Source organism: Bidens hawaiensis, unplaced genomic scaffold, assembly GCF_021521415.1.
Source record: "Bidens hawaiensis isolate Kalapana, Puna unplaced genomic scaffold, B.hawaiensis_p1.1 tig00071957_1, whole genome shotgun sequence".
In the NCBI taxonomy this organism is placed as follows: domain Eukaryota; kingdom Viridiplantae; phylum Streptophyta; class Magnoliopsida; order Asterales; family Asteraceae; genus Bidens; species Bidens hawaiensis.
Window position 1 is genome coordinate 12,945 of NW_027502590.1, and position 22,335 is coordinate 35,279.

Below are 22,335 nucleotides of genomic sequence, written 5' to 3' on the forward strand. Positions count from 1 at the left end.
GCCATTACAGGTCACAAGCAGCCGGAGAAGAAGATCAAGTCATGGTTCGTTCATCTCGAAAATCCGTGGGAACATCGTCATTGTGACATCTGCCCTATCCGACCCGACCCAGGTACCCGTTTTCTGATCCGATTCTTTTTATGATTTAAAATTTAATTATTTTCTTTTAAAACTTGACATTTAAAATATATATATTACTAATAATATTTTCCTTCCCGCCTCTTCCTCTCTTTTCCTTCCCGCCTCTTCCTCTCTTTTCCTTCCCGCCGTCCCGTCCCTCTTCTTCTCTCCGCCTTCTTTTCTCTCTTGTCGCCGTCCCGCCCTTAAGCCTTGAACCCCTTCTCTTATTTTTGTCCTTTGTTTCTTCCCGCCTAAGGATGTCTGCGCAGCTCCACGCGCCAGACTCCTTACAAGGAAGCCTGCGTAAAGACCACCTGTTACTGCGATACGCGAGACGAACTGTCCCCGCAGCGCGCTAAGGATTTTAGTTCTTCCCGCGGCGCGCTATGGATACCGTTCTTCCCGCGACGCGCTAAGGAATATAGTTCTTCTCGCGACGCGCTTAGAATTGAAGTTCTTCCCGCGGCGCGCTTAGAAATGTAGTTCTTCCCGCGACGCGTTAAGGTTGAATCTGTCTGCCTTCGCGCTCGCGCACTCTTGACCTTCTGTGTCTGCCTTCGCGCTCAAGCTTTCTCGCGCTATGTCTTGAGTCTTTTCTTCTGTTTAATCCAGCCGTTTACTTTTGTGTTGTCTTATCTTCTGTGCTGTTGACCTGACCTATCTTATGTCTGAAAAGCCACTTTTGGCGCAGCATGCGCACCAACCCCATTGGTTGGCAGAAAAAGTGACTGACATTATCTTTTGAGATCTGCTTTTCCATGCTTGACCAGTACCTTTATCTGACCCTCCCATGCCTGTTTACTGTTACCTGTCAGCTTTTCCTTATCCCCTGCAGCTGCCATATCTTTTGATATCTTTTGCTTTTGGAACCTTTTTGCTTTTGTTATCTTTTGCTTGATCCTGTTGAAGATCTTTTCCCCTTTTCTAGGGATTGTGTTCCCTAGGGTTTCCCTATAAATAATAATGTTAATTTCCTAACACTACACACACAAAGCACTTAAACTCTCCTGTTCTCTCTTACTCCTTGCCGTTGTTCTTCCTCTGCCGTCTCCTCTCTCTTTGCCTTCGTCTTCTATCCTGTTCTGCCCTACTTTTCCGGTAATATATATATTATATATAATAATTTACTTATTAATTATGCTAACTTATAATCAAGACTTAAAACCAATCGTTAAAACAATAATCTTTAATTATAGGTTAACTTGTGCTTGTTTAAAGTTGGTTCTTGCATTATCTTTCACCGCACCGTTTATCAAGTGAGTAATCTCGTACCTAATCCCTTTTTATTTTTAATGTTTTGGGATGTTCATGTGTTCATACAAACTTAGAGTCTTAAACTTGTTTATGAACTTTAGTCGCGCAGTATCCCATGTGTTGAGGACGTTTACTTGGCTGTTTATTTGTATGTGTGTATCATTAACCGCTTTGTTCGGCCTATTCCGAAGTTTTCATGGATCCATTAGATGAACACGGGAGACCTATCGTTTACGGTTTTCTTTGTTTACACTTGCACAGATGTTTTCTTGTTTTTGTGCTCATTTGGGAGCACGGATTGAACTATGAACTATGATCTATTTAGGCTTGATCACAATCTGATTACACCCTTGTTAAACACCAGACATACACGTGTTGCGCGCAGTGCTTATTGTTATCTATTATCTATTAAACTTGATTTCTCACCAACACGCAAGTGTTTGACGTTTTATTTTAACACATGTTCAGGTTTGCTGTAGCTACATTTGGAGCTTGTGGACACGTAGGACGTTTTTACTTTTGGACCTAGATTAAAATGTATCAAGACAAGTTATTATTGTTCGAATATTTTGTCTTATAATATAATGATTTATGTTGATTTATGTTATCTTGTGTTTACGTTGCGCGTGCGCGAATGAATATATTTATTAAATATTGACACTCAATAGTGTCACGAGTAATGAAACAATATGTGGCGCCCCGATGTATAATCCGCCTTTGGTCGGGGTGTTACAGTCATGGATCAGGTCAGATTCGTTTCATGTTTCGACATTGGCGCCATCCGTGGGACGGCAACGAACTACCCTTCGATTTTCGTCTCGGCTGTCAGATCTCTCCCAGGAAAAACCCAGATCTGGAAGTTTACAGAAAAAGGCTTCAAGGCTTGTTCTATTAAAGCTCAAAAAGATCCATAGATCTAAAAGAGGCTTCCAGATCTGTGCAAGAAGAAACTACCTGATTCGGATGATCAAGCCTCCGGATTTGTGATGGTTTTAAATCCGCTCCGAGCTTCAGATCTATCTAGATCTGATTTACAGATCTAGATCTAGATTACAGACCTGGATTTTAGGTTTAAAATTGCAGATCTAACTCTCAAATTGCAGATCCAAAAATTACCAGACTTCCGCCGCCATGTACGCGCGCCCGCGGATTTTCACTCCGCAGCCATGCATGTGCCGCCGCGGGAACCACCATGTGGGTTTCGCGCAAAAGACCTCCACCATGTGGGTTTTGCGCAGAAGACTGCCACCACGCATGATCGCCAGCGGGTCACCATTCCGCCGACATGCGTGAGCGCCCGTGGAAACCACCGCGGAAACCACCATGTGGGTTTTGCACAAAAGACCTCCGCCATGCACGCGCGCCCGCGAGTCACCACTCCGTCGCCGTGCATGCGCACATAAGGCCAAGTGCCAAACTTAAAGGTTGGGAATCCTCATAAACCCATAAGGCCACGCGCCAAACTTAAAAGGTTGGGAATCCTCATAAACCCATAAGGCCACGCGCCAAACTTAAAGGTTGGGAATCCTCATAAACCCATAAGGCCACGCGCCAAACAGGTTGGGAATCCTCATAAACCCATAAGGCCACGCGCCAAACTTAAAGGTTGGGAATCCTCATAAACCCATAAGGCCACGCGCCAAACTTAAAGGTTGGGAATCCTCATAAACCCATAAGGCCACGCGCCAAACTTAAAGGTTGGGAATCCTCATAAACCCATAAGGCCACTCGCCAAACTTAAAGGTTGGGAATCCTCATAAACCCATAAGGCCACGCGCCAAACTTAAAAGGTTGGGAATCCTCATAAACCCATAAGGCCACGCGCCAAACTTAAAGGTTGGGAATCCTCATAAACCCATAAGGCCACGCGCCAAACAGGTTGGGAATCCTCATAAACCCATAAGGCCACGCGCCAAACTTAAAGGTTGGGAATCCTCATAAACCCATACGGCTTCGCGCCGAATACAAGACCGAACGCGGCTCCGCTCCGCTCAACGCGCCGTCATAATTAAACCTATTAACACAAGTCACGTCGCATGCGCGCCACCGCGGATCAACCATTCCGCCATTCTACATACGCACTGCCATGATGCTTGAGCGCAGTCGCATATCATATGCTCACGCATCACGTATGCTCACGCATATTACATATGCTTACGCATCACATGCTCACGCATATTACATATGCTTACGCATCACATGCTCACGCATATCACATCAGCGCACGCAACATCTGCGCGAGGCGCATGACACAAAGCCTATGCGCACGCGCATGCAACATCTGCGCGCGTCGCATGACGCACAGTCTACGCGCACGCGCATGCAACATCTGCGCGTGGCGCATGACACAAAACCAAAGCCTATGCGCAAGCGCATGAAACATCTGCGCATGGCGCATGACACAGTCTACGTGCACGCGCATGCAACATCTGCGCGTGGCGCATAACACAAAGCCAGAGCCTATGCGCAAGCGACACAACAAATGAGAATAGTCTAATCCCAAATCAGGATAAGGACAACCTCATTTAGCAGCAATGAACTAGGGGACTATCGTGGTATACCACCACTGCATTATCGCGATGGAAGACATCCGAATCTTAGGGCGGGAGCCTAACAATATCCCAAACGGCCACGCGCCAATGTTCGGCTACGAGTCGCACAAGCACCTATAACATTATTACTATCTGGCCGTTTGTGCCTCCATTATTATTTTGAAGACAAGCCGGGATAGTCATCCTGCGTAGAAGAGGCCCTTATGGGCCAGTCATTACATCATATTATAGCTCATAAGCCGCAACCCGCGCAAGCTTCATTATTCTTATAGCTCGTAAGTCGCCTCACGCGCAAGCTTCATTATCCTTATAGCTCGTAAGTCGCCTCTCGCGCGCAGGCTTTATTATTCTTATAGCTCGTAAGTCGCCTCGCGCGCAAGCTTCATTATTCTTATAGCTCGTAAGTCGCCTCTCGCGCGCAGGCTTTATTATTCTTATAGCTCGTAAGTCGCCTTTCGCGCGCAAGCTTTATTATTCTTATAACTCGTAAGTCGCCTCGCGCGCAAGCTTCATTATTCTTATAGCTCGTAAGTCGCCTCTCGCGCGCAGGCTTTATTATTCTTATAGCTCGTAAGTCGCCTTTCGCGCGCAGGCTTCATTATTCTTATAGCTCGTAAGTCGCCTCACGCGCAAGCTTCATTATTCTTATAGCTCGTAAGTCGCCTTTCGCGCGCAGGTTTTATTATTCTTATAGCTCGTAATTCGCCTTTCGCGCGCAGGCTTTATTATTCTTATAGCTCGTAAGTCGCCTCACGCGCAGGCTTTATTATTCTTATAGCTCGTAAGTCGCCTCGCGCGCAGGCTTTATTATTCTTATAGCTCGTAAGTCGCCTCACGCGCAGGCTTTATTATTCTTATAGCTCGTAAGTCGCCTATCGCGCGCAGGTTTTATTTCTTATAGATCCGTAAGTCGCCTCGCGCGCAGGCTTTATTATTCTCATAGATCCGTAAGTCGCCTCGCGCGTAGGCTTTATTATTCTCATAGCTCGTAAGCTGCCTCGCGCGCAAGGCCACCATCATTATCATAAGGACCACAACATATCACCATCATGAAGAAAACCTCCCAAAACTCAAAGACAATAAAGACAAGGCCGAAGAAAAGGGAAAAAACCGCCTCATGACCTAATACACCTCATAAAGTCCAGCGCTCCACCTAAACGCTTGCGCGCCCAGGAGCAACGCTGGACTTGGGGGGCTTGTAGGGGTATGGTACTAAACCCGGTTTTACGACCCTAAATTTATTATGTTTGGCTTATTTTATTATATGGACTAATACAATGTTATTGGGCTGAGGGGGTTTTGTGGAGGTAACCCTAACTGGGCTAGGCCCATTAGGGTACCATGATGGTGGCCATGAGGCTCTCTATATAAGGAGGTCTCCACCTCCTTGTTAAGGGGTCATGCTCAATAAGAGCCACCACCATATTTTTGTGTCTGTAAACAAGAGATCCTTGAGATTTCTTAGCAGTCACCTCCACAACCCCGAAAAGCCATTACAGGTCACAAGCAGCCGGAGAAGAAGATCAAGTCGTGGTTCGTTCATCTCGAAAATCCATGTAAACATCGTCATGGATCAGGTCAGATTCGTTTCATGTTTCGACAGTAACCAATAGAAGAAACATATTTTGACTTTTATAATTAAATAAGTCAATTCATGAAATTAGAGAAAACAAGGGTATCATGATTCATGATGAATTTAATGATACATTACCAGTTCCTTATCTTTTTCAACATGATACGAATGTTTTGACTTTTATAATAAAACAAGCCAATGCAAGAAGCTTAATTCATATAGATCCTTTTTTATTTAAAAGAAAAAATAACAATCCCTTGATGAACAAAACAAAATGCGTTGATTTACTAACAATCTAAATTAAATTTCTCTATTTTTTTTTTTGCAAATGATCAGATTTAATACACAAAACATCTAAACGATTTACAATGAAGTAGCAGGTAAAGGTAAGCGGGCAACAAGCTGTACCTCAACCCTCTTTTAGATAGCAAAACCAATCCCACTAAAACAAAATTTCTCATATGTAGTTTGGGTTTAAATTATTACTTATTTTACCGCACACAAGGTTTCTTAAAAGGTTTTCTGTGGTAGATGACAAAAATCAGCCGCCATCTAGTTTAGGCAATTTTTATACAGGTTTGTTAAGTTCCAGAACCAGTTAATACAGGTCCAATACATGCTCAAACTGAGTGATTTCGTGCTGGGGCAAAGTTGGAATATTGTAAAATTATGTTGTTAATATGTTTAGATGTGCGGATCACAAATTCAGAGTAAATACTTTGGTTTGTTAATTGAAAGCATAAACTTAGAGATAGTAACTCAAACTTTTGACTAAATTACTTTTTGGATGGAAATGTCTATGAGGTCGAAACTCGAAAGCGAAGAATCAGCCTCCAAGATATGATCCACGGGTAGGGTATTATCTTAGGTAACAATATGTTGATGTAAAAATGTTTAGGCTTCCACCAAGTAACTAAAACTGTATATGATCAAATTTAGTTGGTATAAAGCGTTCTAATTGTGTAATTATGTTATAGATTTTAGTCATGTGTCACGTGCTAATAAGCCAACCATATATCCATCACCGGTTAACACGCTAAACCGCCCGCCGCAACACTTGTTTTCCTTTTTCTTTCTCTACACATTTTAAGTTGCTTGACTTGTGAGTGCTCCGCTTAAGGAAAAGTAGATCTCATGAATAATATGAATAATATATATATATATATATATATGATTGATTTATTTTGAGAACCGCTTTGAGCTTTAAGAACTCGAAAGAACTCAACGTAACAAAAAAAATTTTTGAATTTTTTTTACACATGTGTAATACGTAAGTGTAACTAATGTACAAAAAATTACCGTAATTTTTTACACACCGAATCGACTTATTACACATGTGTAACTAACATTTAAACTTGTTTAATTATCAAAAATACTTATTCTCTCTCCTAATTTATTTTTTAATCAAATTTAATCTCAGTTACATATTTAAACTCATTTAATTAAATGTTTGGTCAAAAATTGAGTTCTTAAAGTTCTTACAACTCATCAAGTTCTCAAAATATCCCTCCCATATATATATATATATATATATATATATAATGTTACATTTTATTTGGAATTTCATTATAAATTTAAGTTTTAAGTAATTCTCATTTTTTAGATTTAAATGTTGGATAAAACAAAAACTTACAAAACCGGTTTTTAATGCCAGGTCATACTCTTACCTGGTTACATATGGTATGATTTCGTTTTCTTCCAAACCGGTTAAAAACCCGAACCAGTTATTGGTGTATCCAATTATTGACCCATTTCACTATACACCGGGTTTTTACACCTCTACATTGTCCCACAGGGCCAGGTTAAAATTCAATGGGAGGAACTTTGCTTATTAATTGGGCACTATACATTATATTGCCATAGTTGCAGTTTAACTACTACCTTTTTTTCTTTTAGTTTTTCATATAACTTGTATTTCAAGTTTTCAGCCGCTTTGAAGCGGTTTTCATCACCAAAAGTGGCCAGACCAATTGGTCCAGCTTGTCGAGTTTTGAGCTGGCAGCTCGGTTATATGATTTTAACTAACCAAGCGAAACTGAGCTGCTCAACTATAAACCAATCCGAGTTCGAGCCTTAACCTTTCGTTTGCTCAAATATGGCAACTAAAAACAAGAGGTGGTTCACGTAGGCTCGTGAACAGCCCTACCACCACCTCTAGCCACCTCCATCACCACCCCATCTCCACAAGGACAACCCGAAACCCTAATAATTTCAAACACGAAACCCAACAATGTCATGTACACAAGATGCCATTTTGACACTTCACTGCGCAAAACTATGAACAGGCACTCACAAAAGTAACATATATGTTTTCTGGTGGTCTCTTGTGGTACAGACCTCGCATGCTAACACGATATTAATCCTACAAAATTACAGTTTTGCCCTTCAACGGCATAAGCTTACAGGTGAAAGACAAGCATCCTTATCAGCAGCACGTAAGAGCGTCCAAACCTCGAAACTAAACCGGTATATTTAGCATTTCTCTTTTACAACTAATGATGTTTGGTACCAAACAGTTTGACCTGGTTTGGTAATGTTGCAGCGCGCTACTCAATGGAACTGCAGAACCCCGGTAATAGTGAAAGGCGGGTTAATATCAATTCGGGTAGCCTTTCCCTGCAAAACCAACTCGGGTAGCGTATTGGCTTCCTTATGGGGTATGCCTTGAGCGGTCCATAATGTGAGATGGGGCCACTCGTTTTTAGACAATACCCTTTCACCATCAATGGACCCGGGGTGCACTTCTAACGCAGTTAGTTTCTTCGACAACAACAGCGCGGTTACATCAACCGGAACCTTCTGGTTCACGAACCGTCCATAGTTGGCCACAGCGGTTACACCATGGCTTCTCTTGTGAGCAAGAGTGATGTGGGCCCTTTCAAGGTGGTTGTTTTCCATGTTGGTTTTTACAAATGTTTTCACCTTCGGGTCGTTCTCAGATATCTGATATCATCGAACTTAATTTCAGTCATTCGGTAACAAAATATTAAGATAAAAGTTAGATATCATGCTCACACGTGAAAGGAGGTTATGAACGTCGGTAACAGGAACATCAATCGCAGCAAAAACTATAGTTCCAAATTTTCTTTTTTCAGATACGGGTGTAACGTATTCTCCTTTCATTATTCTTTTTAGCTGTTCCATCACTTGATTAACAGCAAATTCAAAAGGAACCTACAAACCAAAGTATTCACAACCTCAATCATCTATATCAATCAATAGCAGAAGATAAAAATACACGACGGCATCCGCAAACACACACAAGTTAAAAGCTAAAGAATTTTCAGGCCCCAAACCCCCACCTAAGATTACACGCTCCCCTACGCCTATAGGCACAACCTCAATCATCTAAAAAGATTTAATTTAGTACTTGGTTTAACATAAAAAATGTTACCTGAATAGATGTCAAGTAATCAGCATTTCTAGATATTAGTACTTGGTTTAACATAAAAAATGTTACCTGAATAGATGTCAAGTAATCAGCATTTCTAGATAAAACCTCACGCAGTTGCTTCTCCCATAAAACCCATTCATTTCTGTATGTTCCTTTACTGGGTTCTGATCTGAACAATAAAGAAACATGATTATAGAAAGACAAAAAAATAATATAATAAAAGTATTTGATAGGTGGAAAATACCAACCTTCCGTGCCTATTCGTATGAAGCCTGTATAGATTTATTCCCTCTTCCAACACGGTCTTCACTGAGTCAGGTAACGGACTCCTGTATAGATTTGTCCCAGAATTCTAAAATTATTTAAAAAAATTTGACTGTATCGAAACTAATCTAACATTCAAAAAAGTATAATTCATCTCATTTGAACAGTTTTGTTTCAAGCTACTTATTTTTTCTTGTTTGACCCGAATTGACTGATTCATAAATGAATGAGTCAAATTGTAAAAAATTGACACCTCTAAACATTAACTTTTATGTCTTTACCTTTCAGATTTCAGGAGAGGCATCTTCACAAGTGAGCCAAAACGTTCAATTAATTCACTTTCAAACTCTGAACGATTCTGAAACGTGAAATAAACAGAAAATAAAATATATATATTAAGCAATGGTCTTGGAAGAAAAATATAGCATAATGCTCAGAATTGTCATACCTTTCCTTCATACAGGTGATAGAACATTAGCAACACATATCCAGCATTTGGTGATGACTTATCAAGATTTCCCTTCAGATAAAACATTATATAGTGAGACAAGTATTTAGATACAAAGCATACGTGGGAAGAAAGCTACAATAACATACAAACTGACTAACCGAGTAAAAACATACTTACAGGATGATTAACTCGATTAAGTACGCGGTATATGAAAACTGCTAATGCATCAAGAGAGAACGGATTTGATTCGGTTCCTGCATGTTAAAAACAACAAAAATATGTTAAAAAGTAAACCAATTCAGCTGTTGTACCCAAAATTGTGTATAACATATACTGCACCATCACTAAAAACTGCAAATCTTTCCACTTAGGATTTTCCAAAGGAACTGCAGCATGTTCTTTCTCGGTAAAGATATAAATCCAAATTTACCTATTTATTCCATAACAACTCGTACAAGGAATTTCTGTTATTAACTTTGGACTACAAGTACCAGGGGCGAAGCTTCCTTAGGGCCGGGGGTGGCCCGGCCCCCCCTGTTATTTTGAGCGGTAGTGTAAATCGACTCTTTTTCCGTCCGAAAATTTGTATACGTACCCATTTTATACCGAAAATTTGAGGCCACCCCCCCCCCCCCCTAGTTTATGATTTTTATAATACATTTTGAGTCCCCCCCCCCCCCACACGAAGCTTCGCCACTGACTACAACCTTTCTCAATATAGTCTAAGTAAAGGATAGTTTAGGTATTTGATCATTAGCCAAATAGGTAAAGTACAAGGAATATCATGATAAGAAGCAAAATTCATTCTTGAAAACAGCTGACAATAAATTCAACCTATCCGTCTAGCAAGTTATATATTTACCTTATAACCTATGATGTTGAGGCTTGACTATACACAGATATGTAGAATAGGCCCAATTAGTGAAAACAAGACAAGTTACTGTTTCTATATAATACGATGTGTGTATAGCCTATACTGATTAATAGTACTAACTACTAAGCTTGCTCCAAAAGATGTATACATTACTACTTTAAGTAACTAAAGAAACCAAATTACATTTCGGGAGAAAACAAAATTCATTAAATGTGCAAAGGATTTACATAAACCTTCAGAGTCGGGCACAATTGGCACTGCAGATGCTTTCGTGCTCCGAGACATATCCTCAATCTGCAAAAATGGATAAAGAAAATCACCATAAATTCATGCTGTCCTCGTATATATATAATACAAAAAACTACGTTACCTGCCTCCAGACTTCTTCATTGGGTGCGTTCTTGTCAGCAAGCACAATAGAATAAGGTTTCTTCCGCCTCTCATCAGCAACCTTTTGCCAATATCTTCCTGTTCAAATTTTAATGAACCAAAAGCATACATCATTATAATACTAATAGATGGAAGAAGAAAATAACTTGTAAGTTAATACATTTTCTAAAATCAAACACCTTTTATAAGATCACCCATCAGACTATGAATCGGACGATCATCCTCAAGACCTTCCGAAGCACTTAATATTTCCTTACAGAGAGCAGATTTAGCACAACCAGGTATTCCTAAAAATAATATGTACATCTCAAATTAGAGAAGATACATGCATATACACATATAACAAATTTATAATCAGATAAACTTGGTAAATGATTGTATATTGATTGTATGTTCAATTGAGATACAATATGGTCCTATATATAGATCTATACAAGACATCATTAGGGCCGGCTATTAGTGTCTAGGGATTGGCCCATGTTATACAAGTGATATCGATCAATACTCCCCCTCAAGCTAAGGCCGGGGACCAATTCTTAGCTTGGACTTCAAAAAGAGAAAACGTTCTGATGGTAGTGGCTTTGTGAAAATGTCAGCAATCTGATCATGTGTGGAAATAAACTGAACAAATAACTTCCTTTGAGCAACCTTCTCTCGAACAAAATGAAAGTCTACTTCCACATGCTTTGTTCTGGCATGGAAGACTGGATTGGCAGATAGGTATGTGGCTCCTAGATTATCACACCATAGGATTGGAGCAATCTGCATTGGGACACGTAGTTCTCTCAACAATGTTTCAAGCCAAGTTAATTCAGCAACCGTGTCAGCCAAGGCCTTGTATTCAGATTCCGTGGATGACCGAGATACAGTTTTTTGTTTTCTAGCTGACCATGAGATTAGATTCGACCCAAGATATATTGCATATCCCCCCGTGGATCGACGGTCATCCGGACACCCAGCCCAGTCGGCATCAGAAAATGCAGTTAAATTTTGAGCGTCTGTATAGGCATGTAGAACAGGAGAAGATCTGCTAGAGAGTAAAAGACCATGATCTGCTGTCCCGTGTAGATAGCGTAAGATACGTTTAACAGCGGACCAATGATTTTCAGTGGGGGAATGCATGAACTGACAAACTTTGTTAACCGCAAAGGTGATGTCAGGTCGTGATAGGGTGACATACTGTAATGCCCCAACCATTTGTCTATACTTAACAGGATCATCAAACGGAGAACTGTCACCAAGATGAAGAGAAGCATTGGTGGTGCAAGGTGACGGCACCGGTTTGGATTGTGATAATTTTGCACGTTCCAACAATTCAGTAATGTATTTCCTTTGAGAAAGGATGATATCAGACCCTGATCGGACCACTTCAATGCCCAAAAAATAAGATAGAGGACCCATATCTTGTATAGCAAATGATTGACTAAGACGGTGCACAATGTGATCAATGGCCTGGGTGTTATTGCCTGTCAAAATAATGTCATCAACATATACCAGCATATATAGTATCGTCCCATTTTGTGAATATATAAATAAAGACGGATCGGTTTTAGATCCCTTGAAACCGAGAGCAATCAAGGCAGAAGAGAGACGTTCGAACCATGCTCTAGGTGCCTGTTTGAGACCATACAAGGATTTATGTAATAGACACACGTGATTCGGTTTACCGGGGTCGATGAATCCTTGTGGTTGTTTCAGATAGACTGTTTCTTTTAGATCCCCATGTAAAAATGCATTTTGAACATCAAGTTGTCGGAGAGTCCACCGGTTTGTAACGGCTAAGGAAAGAACAACTCTGATGGTGGTGGGTTTCACCACTGGGCTAAAGGTTTCAGTGTAGTCAATGCCAGCTTGCTGATGGAAACCTTTTGCAACTAGACGCGCCTTGTATCGCTTAACTGCCCCATGTTGATCGCGTTTTACTTTATAAACCCATTTGCAATCAACCACATTAGTGTTTGGAACACGGGGAACCAAAGACCATGTACCATTACGGAGAAGTGCGGAGTATTCATCCGCCATAGCCTTACGCCAGTGAGCCTCTTTATTGGCAACGGCAAAGGAGGTGGGTTCGATGTTAGGTGGACTAGTGGAGGTATGGTATGAGGTGGGATTAAAGTATTGGTTTTGTTTGGGGTTAGGTCTTAGGTTAGCTGGTCGTTGGCGAGGTGGAGTGGGTGGAGTAGGTACGGTGGGAGTGGCAGAAGGATATGCGGTGCTGGTCTGTTGTGATGATTGTGGTTGTTGAGATGGGGTAGAGTAACGGTCGAAGGCAGAGATTGGAGTGGTTTGTGGGGCTGTACGACGAGAATAGGTATTAGTGGGCTGAGTAGTGGTGGTTTGGTCTGGTTGTGAGGATGTATCATTGGTTGTGTGAGAGGTTGGAATTTGGGCTGAAGGTGATGGTATGGTATGGGCCGGTTCTGGTGAGATAGTGGTGGCAGATTCGGGTGGGTCGGTGTGGACTAGTTCTGGTGGAATGGTGTGTGCCGGTTGTGAAGTGGTATGGTCTGCTGGTGTATCAGTTGGCATAGGAAAGGGACCGGTTGGATAAGAGGAAACATAGGGATTGATAGGTGTAAGGGGTGACTGGCCGGTAGAATTAAGTAGAAAAGGGAAGGTGTTTTCATGGAACCGAACATGACGGGCAATGTAAATGCGTTCGGAGACGGGGTCAAAACAACGATAACCATGATGAGAAGTGTTATATCCAAGGAAAACACACGGTGAAGAGCGGAAATCCATTTTATGTGGATTATAAGGACGAAGATATGGAAAGCATTGGCAGCCAAAGACACGAAGGAAGGAGAAATCAGGTGGGTGTTTGAACAAGTGCTCGAAAGGAGATATTGTGGAGTTTGTGCGAGAAGGCATGCGATTTATCAAGTAGACGGCTGTTTCAAAGGCAAAATGCCAAAAACGTTGAGGGACGGAGGCCTGTGACATTAATGTTAGACCGGTTTCAACAACGTGCCGGTGACGTCGCTCAACAATACCGTTCTGTTCGCTAGTATGGGGACAAGAGAGACGATGAGTAATGCCTATTGTGGCAAAGAAAGAGGAGAGATTTCGGAATTCTCCTCCCCAATCAGACTGTACAGTTTTAAGTTTAGTAGAAAATTGTCGTTCAGCCATAGTCACAAATTGTTTAAAAACTGCAAAGACATCAGATTTGCGTTTCAAGGGAAACAACCACATGAATTTGGAGAAATGATCAACACATAATAGAAAATAATTGTGGCCATCAAAGGAAGGTACAGGGGCTGGCCCCCAAACATCACAAAATACTAAATCCAAAACACACGTACTTTTATAATCAGAAGATAATAAATGTAGTTTGGAAGATTTTCCAACTGAACATGGATTACAATGAAAATCAAAAGTCTTAGCAGAAACAGGTAAATGATATTTAGAAAGCATTGTCTTGAATAATTGAGAATGTGGATGTCCCAATCGTTGATGCCAGGTGGTTGTTGAAGCACGAGTTGTGGAAAAAGCAACTTTTGGAATTGGCTGGTTTATTGGAAGTTTAAGAGAGTAGAGTCCACCGTCACTTGGACCCGTGAGGAGGGTAATGTGTGTAGACTTGTCCTTCACAGAAAAAAAAGTAGCATGAAATTCAAAATAGACATGATTATCTTCACAGAATTTTTGTACAGAAAGAAGGTTTTTCTTGAGGGCGGGAACATGAAGAATGTTGTTCAGGTAAAAGGTTTTGTTAGGAGAGGGAAATTTTTTTGAACCAATATGTAGAATAGGGAGGGCCGTACCGTTACCAACTTGTAGGTTATCATCACCAAAGTAAGGCTCAGCGGAGTCAAACCCTGACATATCTGGAAGCCAGTTGGTGTAAGCTTGTGAGCGATGGTCTGCATAGTTAGCAGACGGTTGTCGTGACCGGATGGTAGATGGGTCTCTGTTTGGGCATTGAGATGGGACATGTCCTATCCCGCACCTGTTACAAGTTCCATACACAGTATTTTGATTAGATGCCCAACTAAACTGACCTGAGTTTCGAGTTCCGTGGCTGCGATTGTAGTTGTTGATGTTTCGACCACCACGGCCACCACGGGTACCACGGCCGCGTGAGTAATGTGACTGTCCAGCCCTGTTTGTATAAAAGGCTTGAGGTGTGGAGGTTTGTGAGGAACCCGGGGCTGGTTGAAGTTGAAAACCGAGACGGGCAACCATCTGCTGAATGGCCTGAACAGTGTCAGGAGGAGCCGAGGCAGAACTTGCTGCAGTGGCAGCCGTGAAGGCTTGTACAGGGGCAACTTCAGAGGTTGGTTTCCTGATTAGAAACTCATGGTCAGCAATGAGACTGGGAAGCTCAGAGAACACAGCCCGAAAGTCTCTGGCCAGGAGGCCTTGTTTGACTCCATTATACTCTTCACGAAGACCTGCAACAACTAACATAACAACATCTTTGTCAGGCATTGGATGTCCAATATTCGCAAGGGCATTTGCGTATTCTTGTGCCCGAGCGAGATATGCAGCAGAGGTTTCATCCCCTTTCATTTGAATTTTCAGTAGCTGCGTTTTCAGTGTGAATTCTCTTGAAGAAGTATGGGGGGCATAAGCACGTTCAAGAGTAAGCCACACATCACGGGAAGTATCACCTTGAACATGCTGAAAAGAAGCTTCTGAGATGGTTGAGGTGAGTATCATGAGGACGTGGGCATCATTAGATAACCAAGCTGTGTGGTTGGGATTAGGGATGGGAACAACAGCAGCAACATCCTTGTCTGATGTTCCCTGTGATGATGAAATTGTGGATGGAGGGCAGGGAATACTCCCATCAATATAACCGAAGAGTCCATTGGTAACAAGAAACGGCTTGATCATAGCCTTCCAATGTCCATAGTTTGTAGGAGACAAAGTGAAGGCAAACTTGTGAGAGTTGTGTGAGGTTTTCTCGGTAGTAGAGAAGGCTGCGAGGAGGGCCATTGTGTAGCCGAAAAGAAGGGATCAAGGCTTGGAAAAAGAAGAAATCGGCGGCTGATGAACAGTGACGATGAACAGTGTCACGGCTAGGGTTAGGTTGCAGGCAATTGTAATTGCTGGAAGGTGGCGGCTGATTAGGGTTAGGCTCTGATACCAAGATAAACTTGGTAAATGATTGTATATTGATTGTATGTTCAATTGAGATACAATATGGTCCTATATATAGATCTATACAAGACATCATTAGGGCCGGCTATTAGTGTCTAGGGATTGGCCCATGTTATACAAGTGATATCGATCAATATAATCATACACAATATACCTGGAAAGAACACTATGAGACCTTCCTTTTTGTGAATGGAATCAGGACTTGGGCTAGAAGGTTCTAGAACCTTCTCGGTCTCAAGGTCACCTTCCTCATCTCCACCTCCCTCAACAATGGCCAAGAAATCTTCAGTTCTAACCAAGTCACCAGCGCATCCTATCAAAGCTTGATTCTCAGGACTGCGTTTCGCGTATTGTTCGAGAAAAGGCTCAGCTTCACTTAAGTACACAGATGATGACAGCTGTCGATTTCCACATTTTCTTCTTATGTACACTGCCCTGAAAGAATATATTTTTCTATCATGTACTCGGTGAAAAATAAAATGGTGATATACTAATTCATCCGTTACCACTCGTCCAACATCTTGCTGAGCTGTCTCTGCTTTCCTGGAGATGTATTCCATATTTTCATTTGCCTATAACATGAAATATTTCCGTATTCAGGAGACGGTAAATCTTTTAACAAAAAATAAGAATGACATTAATGTATATGTGTGTGAGTTAATTTATATGCAAAGTCATATGACTTACCTGAGGTAGTAGGTTTTGTAGGCAGCTGGACCATCTTTAAAAAGAACTGACAAGCCATTGCGAATCAAAAATGTCCTCAACTGCACCAAAAGAATATAATGTCAGACAAAAGTAACTTACACTGAAGAATAATAAACGGAATATACACGTCATACTTTGTTTAAAACAAGCATACCTTGTATGTAAGAAATTTTAACTTGATCATAAGATTTGCATCTTCATCAGCTAAACCCTTTTTTCCAGATATATCATCATTATTTTTGTCAATTTTTCCAACATCTATGCTAGTTTTGGCCATCTCGGCAGCTTTCTCTTCACTTGCCTTGAACAAGTTGATTTCAACAAAAAAACCTAAAAAACCAGACAGGTCATGTGCATAAGTTGTGTATTTGATAAATTTGAATCCTTTGTTTGAATGCAAATATATATGAAATTATTATGATAATCACTAAAACAATATACATGCAATAAAGTTACATTTCAGTTGTATTAATTTAGTAGTATGACCGTATACCTCGATATAACGGCCACAGATCTGGTTTGTACCTGAAGACACAAAGTACAAATCAATAATGCATAAAAAAGCACGTTTTGTAAGTTGTTTGCGTAACAAGACACAAAGTATATAAATATGAAAGGACTCCAAAACGAATTAAGAGTAAAGAACACGTAAGACCTCATCTCTTTCTGGTACCGCCTGAAGGTTGAATCACTATGCACATGTATCACCATCTTATAATGAAGATTATCATTAGATATTGAATTAATTTTGCGGAAATTATGATAGCACTTAAAAGCAGCCGGAAAACGCTTTTCTTTCATCAAACGAACGATTTCCTGAGTGAAACATTAGAATGCCAAATAACCATATTACAATACTGTTCCGAGTGCTATTTTGTGCTCTAAAGTTATATGAGAGAGGTGTATTACTATTACCTTTAACTTAGTGGTAGAATAATCAGAAGGATTTGCTTGTAAAAACTTGGAATCAACTGATCGATCAGCATTTCTTGGAAGGTCATCAGCAGCTTCAATTCCAAACCAGTCCACATAATCAGGACAAAAGGAAGTACCAGTGTTCTCCAGAAGTGCCTTTATTTGCTGCATTGACATTATCAAAATTTATTACAAGTCTCCAGAAATCGTATGGTGAATCAAGTATTGAAAAGGAGACTAAGCATTACATGTTTTTCATCAGATCTATTTGCAGCACATATTTCGCGCAGACCTGGTCCCAAATCTTGATGGACTGCCACATCATCAAAGAAGGGTTTGTCACAAGATTGTTGTATCACTTATTACTTAAATGATGGTCACATTTTAGATAAAGTTAAAAGGCTAGCAAACCTTCATATACTGGTAAAGGATAATCTTTTAAAACCAGTTCCATCTCTTTTGTGCTCTCATGGCTTACAATACGTGCAACAAGGCCTTCCAAAATCTCCCCCTGCATCTTTATGTGGTCTATTGATCCTGTAATAATTCAAATTTGTTTTAGAAAACAGATATTATATATGTTTTAGTACTTCACATCGTATCTAGTCATTCACTCATTCATACTGTCTATATACACTAGTTTTCATAATACCTTATTGCAATATCAACCCAGTTTTTAACAGCTAAATTCCAACATAGATAAGTGTTTAACGGAAATATATATCTTTACCTGGTACAGAGATATCTGCCACCTCATCAAGAGCTTTACATACAGATGTAGCTGTCCCTTCCTCACATAGTGCGTCATAAGAAGCAAAAAATGATGTCACTGAATTCCTTGAAAAAACCAAACACTCATTGATTAGCTATAGGTGGTAAAAGACAAAATATTACATTCGGTTAGAAATTGAGTGAGATTAAATGTTATTTTCATGTATGTAATATTTTAGATAATTACCTTGTTGAGAACAGCCAAACATGATTTGTAGGTAACCGCCATTTTCTGCAAAATGCAATAATTTCTGGAGTTGAGTAGAACTTAGGCTTCCCATTGCCCAATTCAGTGATAGCAGTCACAACAACTGCAAGGTAAGTCAAATAGTGTCAAATAAACAAGCTTTTAACCATAATTGTTCAAACTTAAACATAAAAAGCAAGTGAAATGGTACCATAATCTTCACGAGGTCGTTGTCCATGATCACCTAAAACAGCAGTCACCAATTCCATCGATATGCTCATGTGTTCACGCTAAATGATGGTCAATCAAATCCATAAAGTGATTAAACTAAAAGAAAAACGGTATAACTTAAATTATGATACACCAAACTATATCATAACATAACAATTACCTCAAGGAATTGATTGAACTCTACTTGCTTTTTACTAGCTTCAGTGCCCCATGCCTCGCGAAAAATTCTTCCAAGAACAAAAACCCCAACCGCTGTATAACTGCAGAACAAAACAAAGTTCTACAATAGAAAGAAGAAAAAAAAAGCTAGTCTGACTAGAAGATAACTGCAACATCTCTAGAATTCTGTTTTCCATACATATTTGACAGAAAACCAAGTTCTGTACTTGTAAATAAATAATTTTCAAATTTGTTTATTTCATCCACTAAGAGCTAATATAGATACAGCCTACGCTAGTTATCGTTGTAGAAATTACTAAAGATAAAAAAAGATACTTCAAATTGTTTCAATGTTAAATTAGTGTTAGCAGTAGTATAGTGAAACCATTGTAAATGGTTGTATAACGAAAATTCAAGCCAGCAATAGTTCTATTAAAATGTCAGAGACATCATATAAAACCACCACTTGACTTGTGAATCAGCAATTCAAATATTCAATTACAATCCAGCTATTATACGTTCTCACGTTTAATTATACACAATCCAAAAAAAACTGACACGACTCACGAGTATCTTCTTACCATCTAATTTAAAAGCATACTTATAGCTTAAACGTATTTATCATGTACAATTATTCAAGGCAGTGAACCAACAATGTTTGATATATATAGCTTTTGCTTCTAAGAAAATATATACGTATGTAGAAACAAAGATACAGATATCATAAAGCTAAAAGAAAAGAAAGGGATGTCAACATACACATTCCCAAAACTGTTCTTCGCATATGCTCCACCCTCATGACCAGCATACATGAAAAGCGATCCAGAGTGTTTGAGTGAGACCTAATAATATCATAAAGAGAATGTCAAGTTAGTCACACAATACCAATACACATTATTAACCGTAAATCAATGCTCAACAAACATCATTAGAAAATATTACATGTCCACCGTACCTCCAATGTGGCAAGACCTTTTGCTACCATTTCAATCATTCTTATCCTAACCTCTTGATCAGACTTCTCATTTTCAAATTTGGGATAGAACGTCGCTCTTATTTTGGCAGTGGAGTAAGTAGAGTTATCAACAGTAAAATTCTCCAACAAATTGTTTTTGAACAAATTACTCAAAGCAACAGTTTGAGCTGCAGTATTAATTGTTCTTTTGGAAGCATCAACCGTTGCAGCAGAAGCTGTAGCGTAAGCCATCGGTTGGAAAGCCGACTTTTGACCATGTAAAGTGTTAGCATTTACTACTGAAGACTGTTCACGAGGTGCTATCTCATCCATTCTAATACCCCCAAATTGTAGCACCGGAACAGGGGACTGTGCATTGTTTTCCACAATGGTGAGCCTACCAATTCCATTAGTGATACCTTCTGAAGAAGAAACGTTAGACGCCCCATCGCTGCTCACCTTCTGAGTCCACTTTTGTTCTTTCCGTCCACCTCTTTTCTGATCATTATCAAATTCAGAAGGAAGTTCGTTATCTACGTTCATTTATAAAATTAAACGAACGGATATGAACAAGGAATTTCATTCCATTAACCAACATTCATTTATGTTGTTTAGTATTTGTTGGTTCATTCAAGGCTTTTAATATTTTTTAATGACTTTTGTAATCTTATATATAGATTTAAACAAAATTATTAATGATAAAAACAATATGTAAATTAACATATGAAAATGAATATTAAATAAACACCAACACACACTTGATAGCCGGACCCGAACCGTTAACACTGACCAATTCTTAGTTAGCCAAATCAGAAAAAAACATTGTTTGCGTGAATTTCCGTTCGTTTTTTCGTGTTCGTGAACTGCTCTCAAACAAGTTCAGTTCGTTAATGAACGCACACGAGATTCCATTCCGTTAGGTGTTCGTGAACCGTTTGCTTTTCGGATAAAAGCTAAACGGACGAACATGATCAAAACCTTGTTCAGTCCAGCTCGTTTACAGCCGTAACAAAAATTAAACAAGCTTTGCGTAAACACAGTACTGAATGTTTCATTTTCATCAGTTAATCAATATGATCAGCTCACCTAATTAAATAACTAATGATTCAGATTAAACGGATAATTGCAGCATATGATTAGTGAATAACGTCAAGCACTGTTGCACTTAAAACTAGGTCAACTTAAACACTATAGTTAAGTTTAGTTACAATCAATAAACTAAAAAACAGCTAGCTAGCTAATACGTTCAATAACAAACAGATAATAATAGTAATAATAATAATATTGAGACGAGTGTTAAATACCTTGTGATGCGGCATGGTTGAGTTGAAATCGGAGATGAAGCGGTGGCTGAAAAGGCGAAGGAATCCGAAGCTTCTAGAAGAAGATGAATAGAGCGTTTTAGTGGAAGTGCAGTGGTATAATAATACCGACATTCATGTACACAACTTAATCGGAGGAGGAGTCAAGAAGATGTTAAAACAGATGGCAGATGCACACAAAAACTAACTTCTGTTTCTATAACCTAGTTATAAATGGGCTTCTTACCTAATAGGAGATAATGATGGTAGGGTTGTTCACAAGCCGAGCCGAGCCGAACCAAGCGAAGGCTTGCCTATTTTTGGCTCGTTTACAACCGAACCGAACGGTTGAAATTCGAACCGAGCGAAAATCGAAACGAGCCAAAATTGAATCGAGCATTTTTCAATCGAACATCGAGCGATTTCGAGCATTATTTATTTCTTTTTCACTTTAAAAGTTTCAATAAGAAAACAAGTTTGAAGGTTGTAAATGGGTTTGGATCAAATACAAATGAAATTAACGTGCTAAACGTGATAATCAAGTAGAGTAATTATATATACAAGTAGAGTATTTATGTAATTACTCTATGATAATTACTCTATGATGTAATTACATAATTACTCTACTTGTATATATAATTACTCTACTTGATTCTCACGTTTAGCACGTTAATTTCATTTGTACGTTAACCTTCCCCGTTGTAAATTATATATTTTATAAATAAATTAGTAGTTTTTAGACGAACGTGTAATAGATTGTAAATTTTTATTTAAAGTAAGTTTGAAGTAAGATAATATGATCATGTAAACAAACTTCTAGTATTCTAAAAACTTGAAACAAACAAATAAAACTATAAAATTGACGGAACAGAAAAAAACTTAAAGGGGTTAAAAAATTGTAAGCTTATATTTATGTGTTTTATCTATATATTTATATATTTGTCATATATAATTATATATAAAATAAATTAAAAATATTCGAGCCGAACCGAACCGGACCGAGCAGACCTTTGCTCGTTGCTTGGCTCGTTTGCAAACCGAACCGAGCAGAGCGGCTCGTTTGCAAACTGAACCGAGCAGAGCGGCTCATTTACAATCGAGCGAAAAAACAAGCGAGTGACGAG

General features: G+C 39.6%; 1 protein-coding gene across 1 annotated transcript; it reads right to left on the reverse strand.

Moving 5' to 3' along the window:
- Positions 1-7,558: 7,558 nt before the first annotated feature.
- On the reverse strand, positions 7,559-21,372 carry LOC143605917 (tRNA ligase 1-like). The gene is made up of 26 exons (XM_077081865.1): positions 21,215-21,372; positions 19,911-20,408; positions 19,715-19,797; positions 18,957-19,056; positions 18,777-18,855; positions 18,566-18,689; positions 18,338-18,444; positions 18,019-18,144; positions 17,856-17,920; positions 17,608-17,772; positions 17,348-17,508; positions 17,186-17,217; positions 16,847-17,022; positions 16,672-16,751; positions 16,491-16,556; positions 16,139-16,419; positions 11,052-11,159; positions 10,853-10,950; positions 10,716-10,776; positions 9,786-9,862; positions 9,606-9,677; positions 9,439-9,515; positions 9,142-9,222; positions 8,960-9,062; positions 8,515-8,673; positions 7,559-8,442 (listed from the first exon to the last, which is right to left on the reverse strand). Exons 1-26 carry the CDS (start codon positions 21,344-21,346, stop codon positions 8,050-8,052), a joined length of 3,504 nt encoding a protein of 1,167 aa, XP_076937980.1. The 5' UTR covers positions 21,347-21,372; the 3' UTR covers positions 7,559-8,049.
- Between the last annotated feature and the right edge of the window lie 963 nt (positions 21,373-22,335).

What these genes read in the sequence shown, in the direction of transcription:
- LOC143605917 (XM_077081865.1), bottom strand. Translation starts at nt 21,346, where the DNA reads ATGTCGGTATTATTATACCACTGCACTTCCACTAAAACGCTCTATTCA. An exon ending in CAACCATGCCGCATCACAAG is followed by an intron (nt 20,409 to 21,214) that starts GTATTTAACACT and finishes GATAATGATCAG; the next exon opens with AAAAGAGGTGGACGGAAAGA. An exon ending in GATGGGTGATCTTATAAAAG is followed by an intron (nt 10,951 to 11,051) that starts GTGTTTGATTTT and finishes AAATTTGAACAG; the next exon opens with GAAGATATTGGCAAAAGGTT.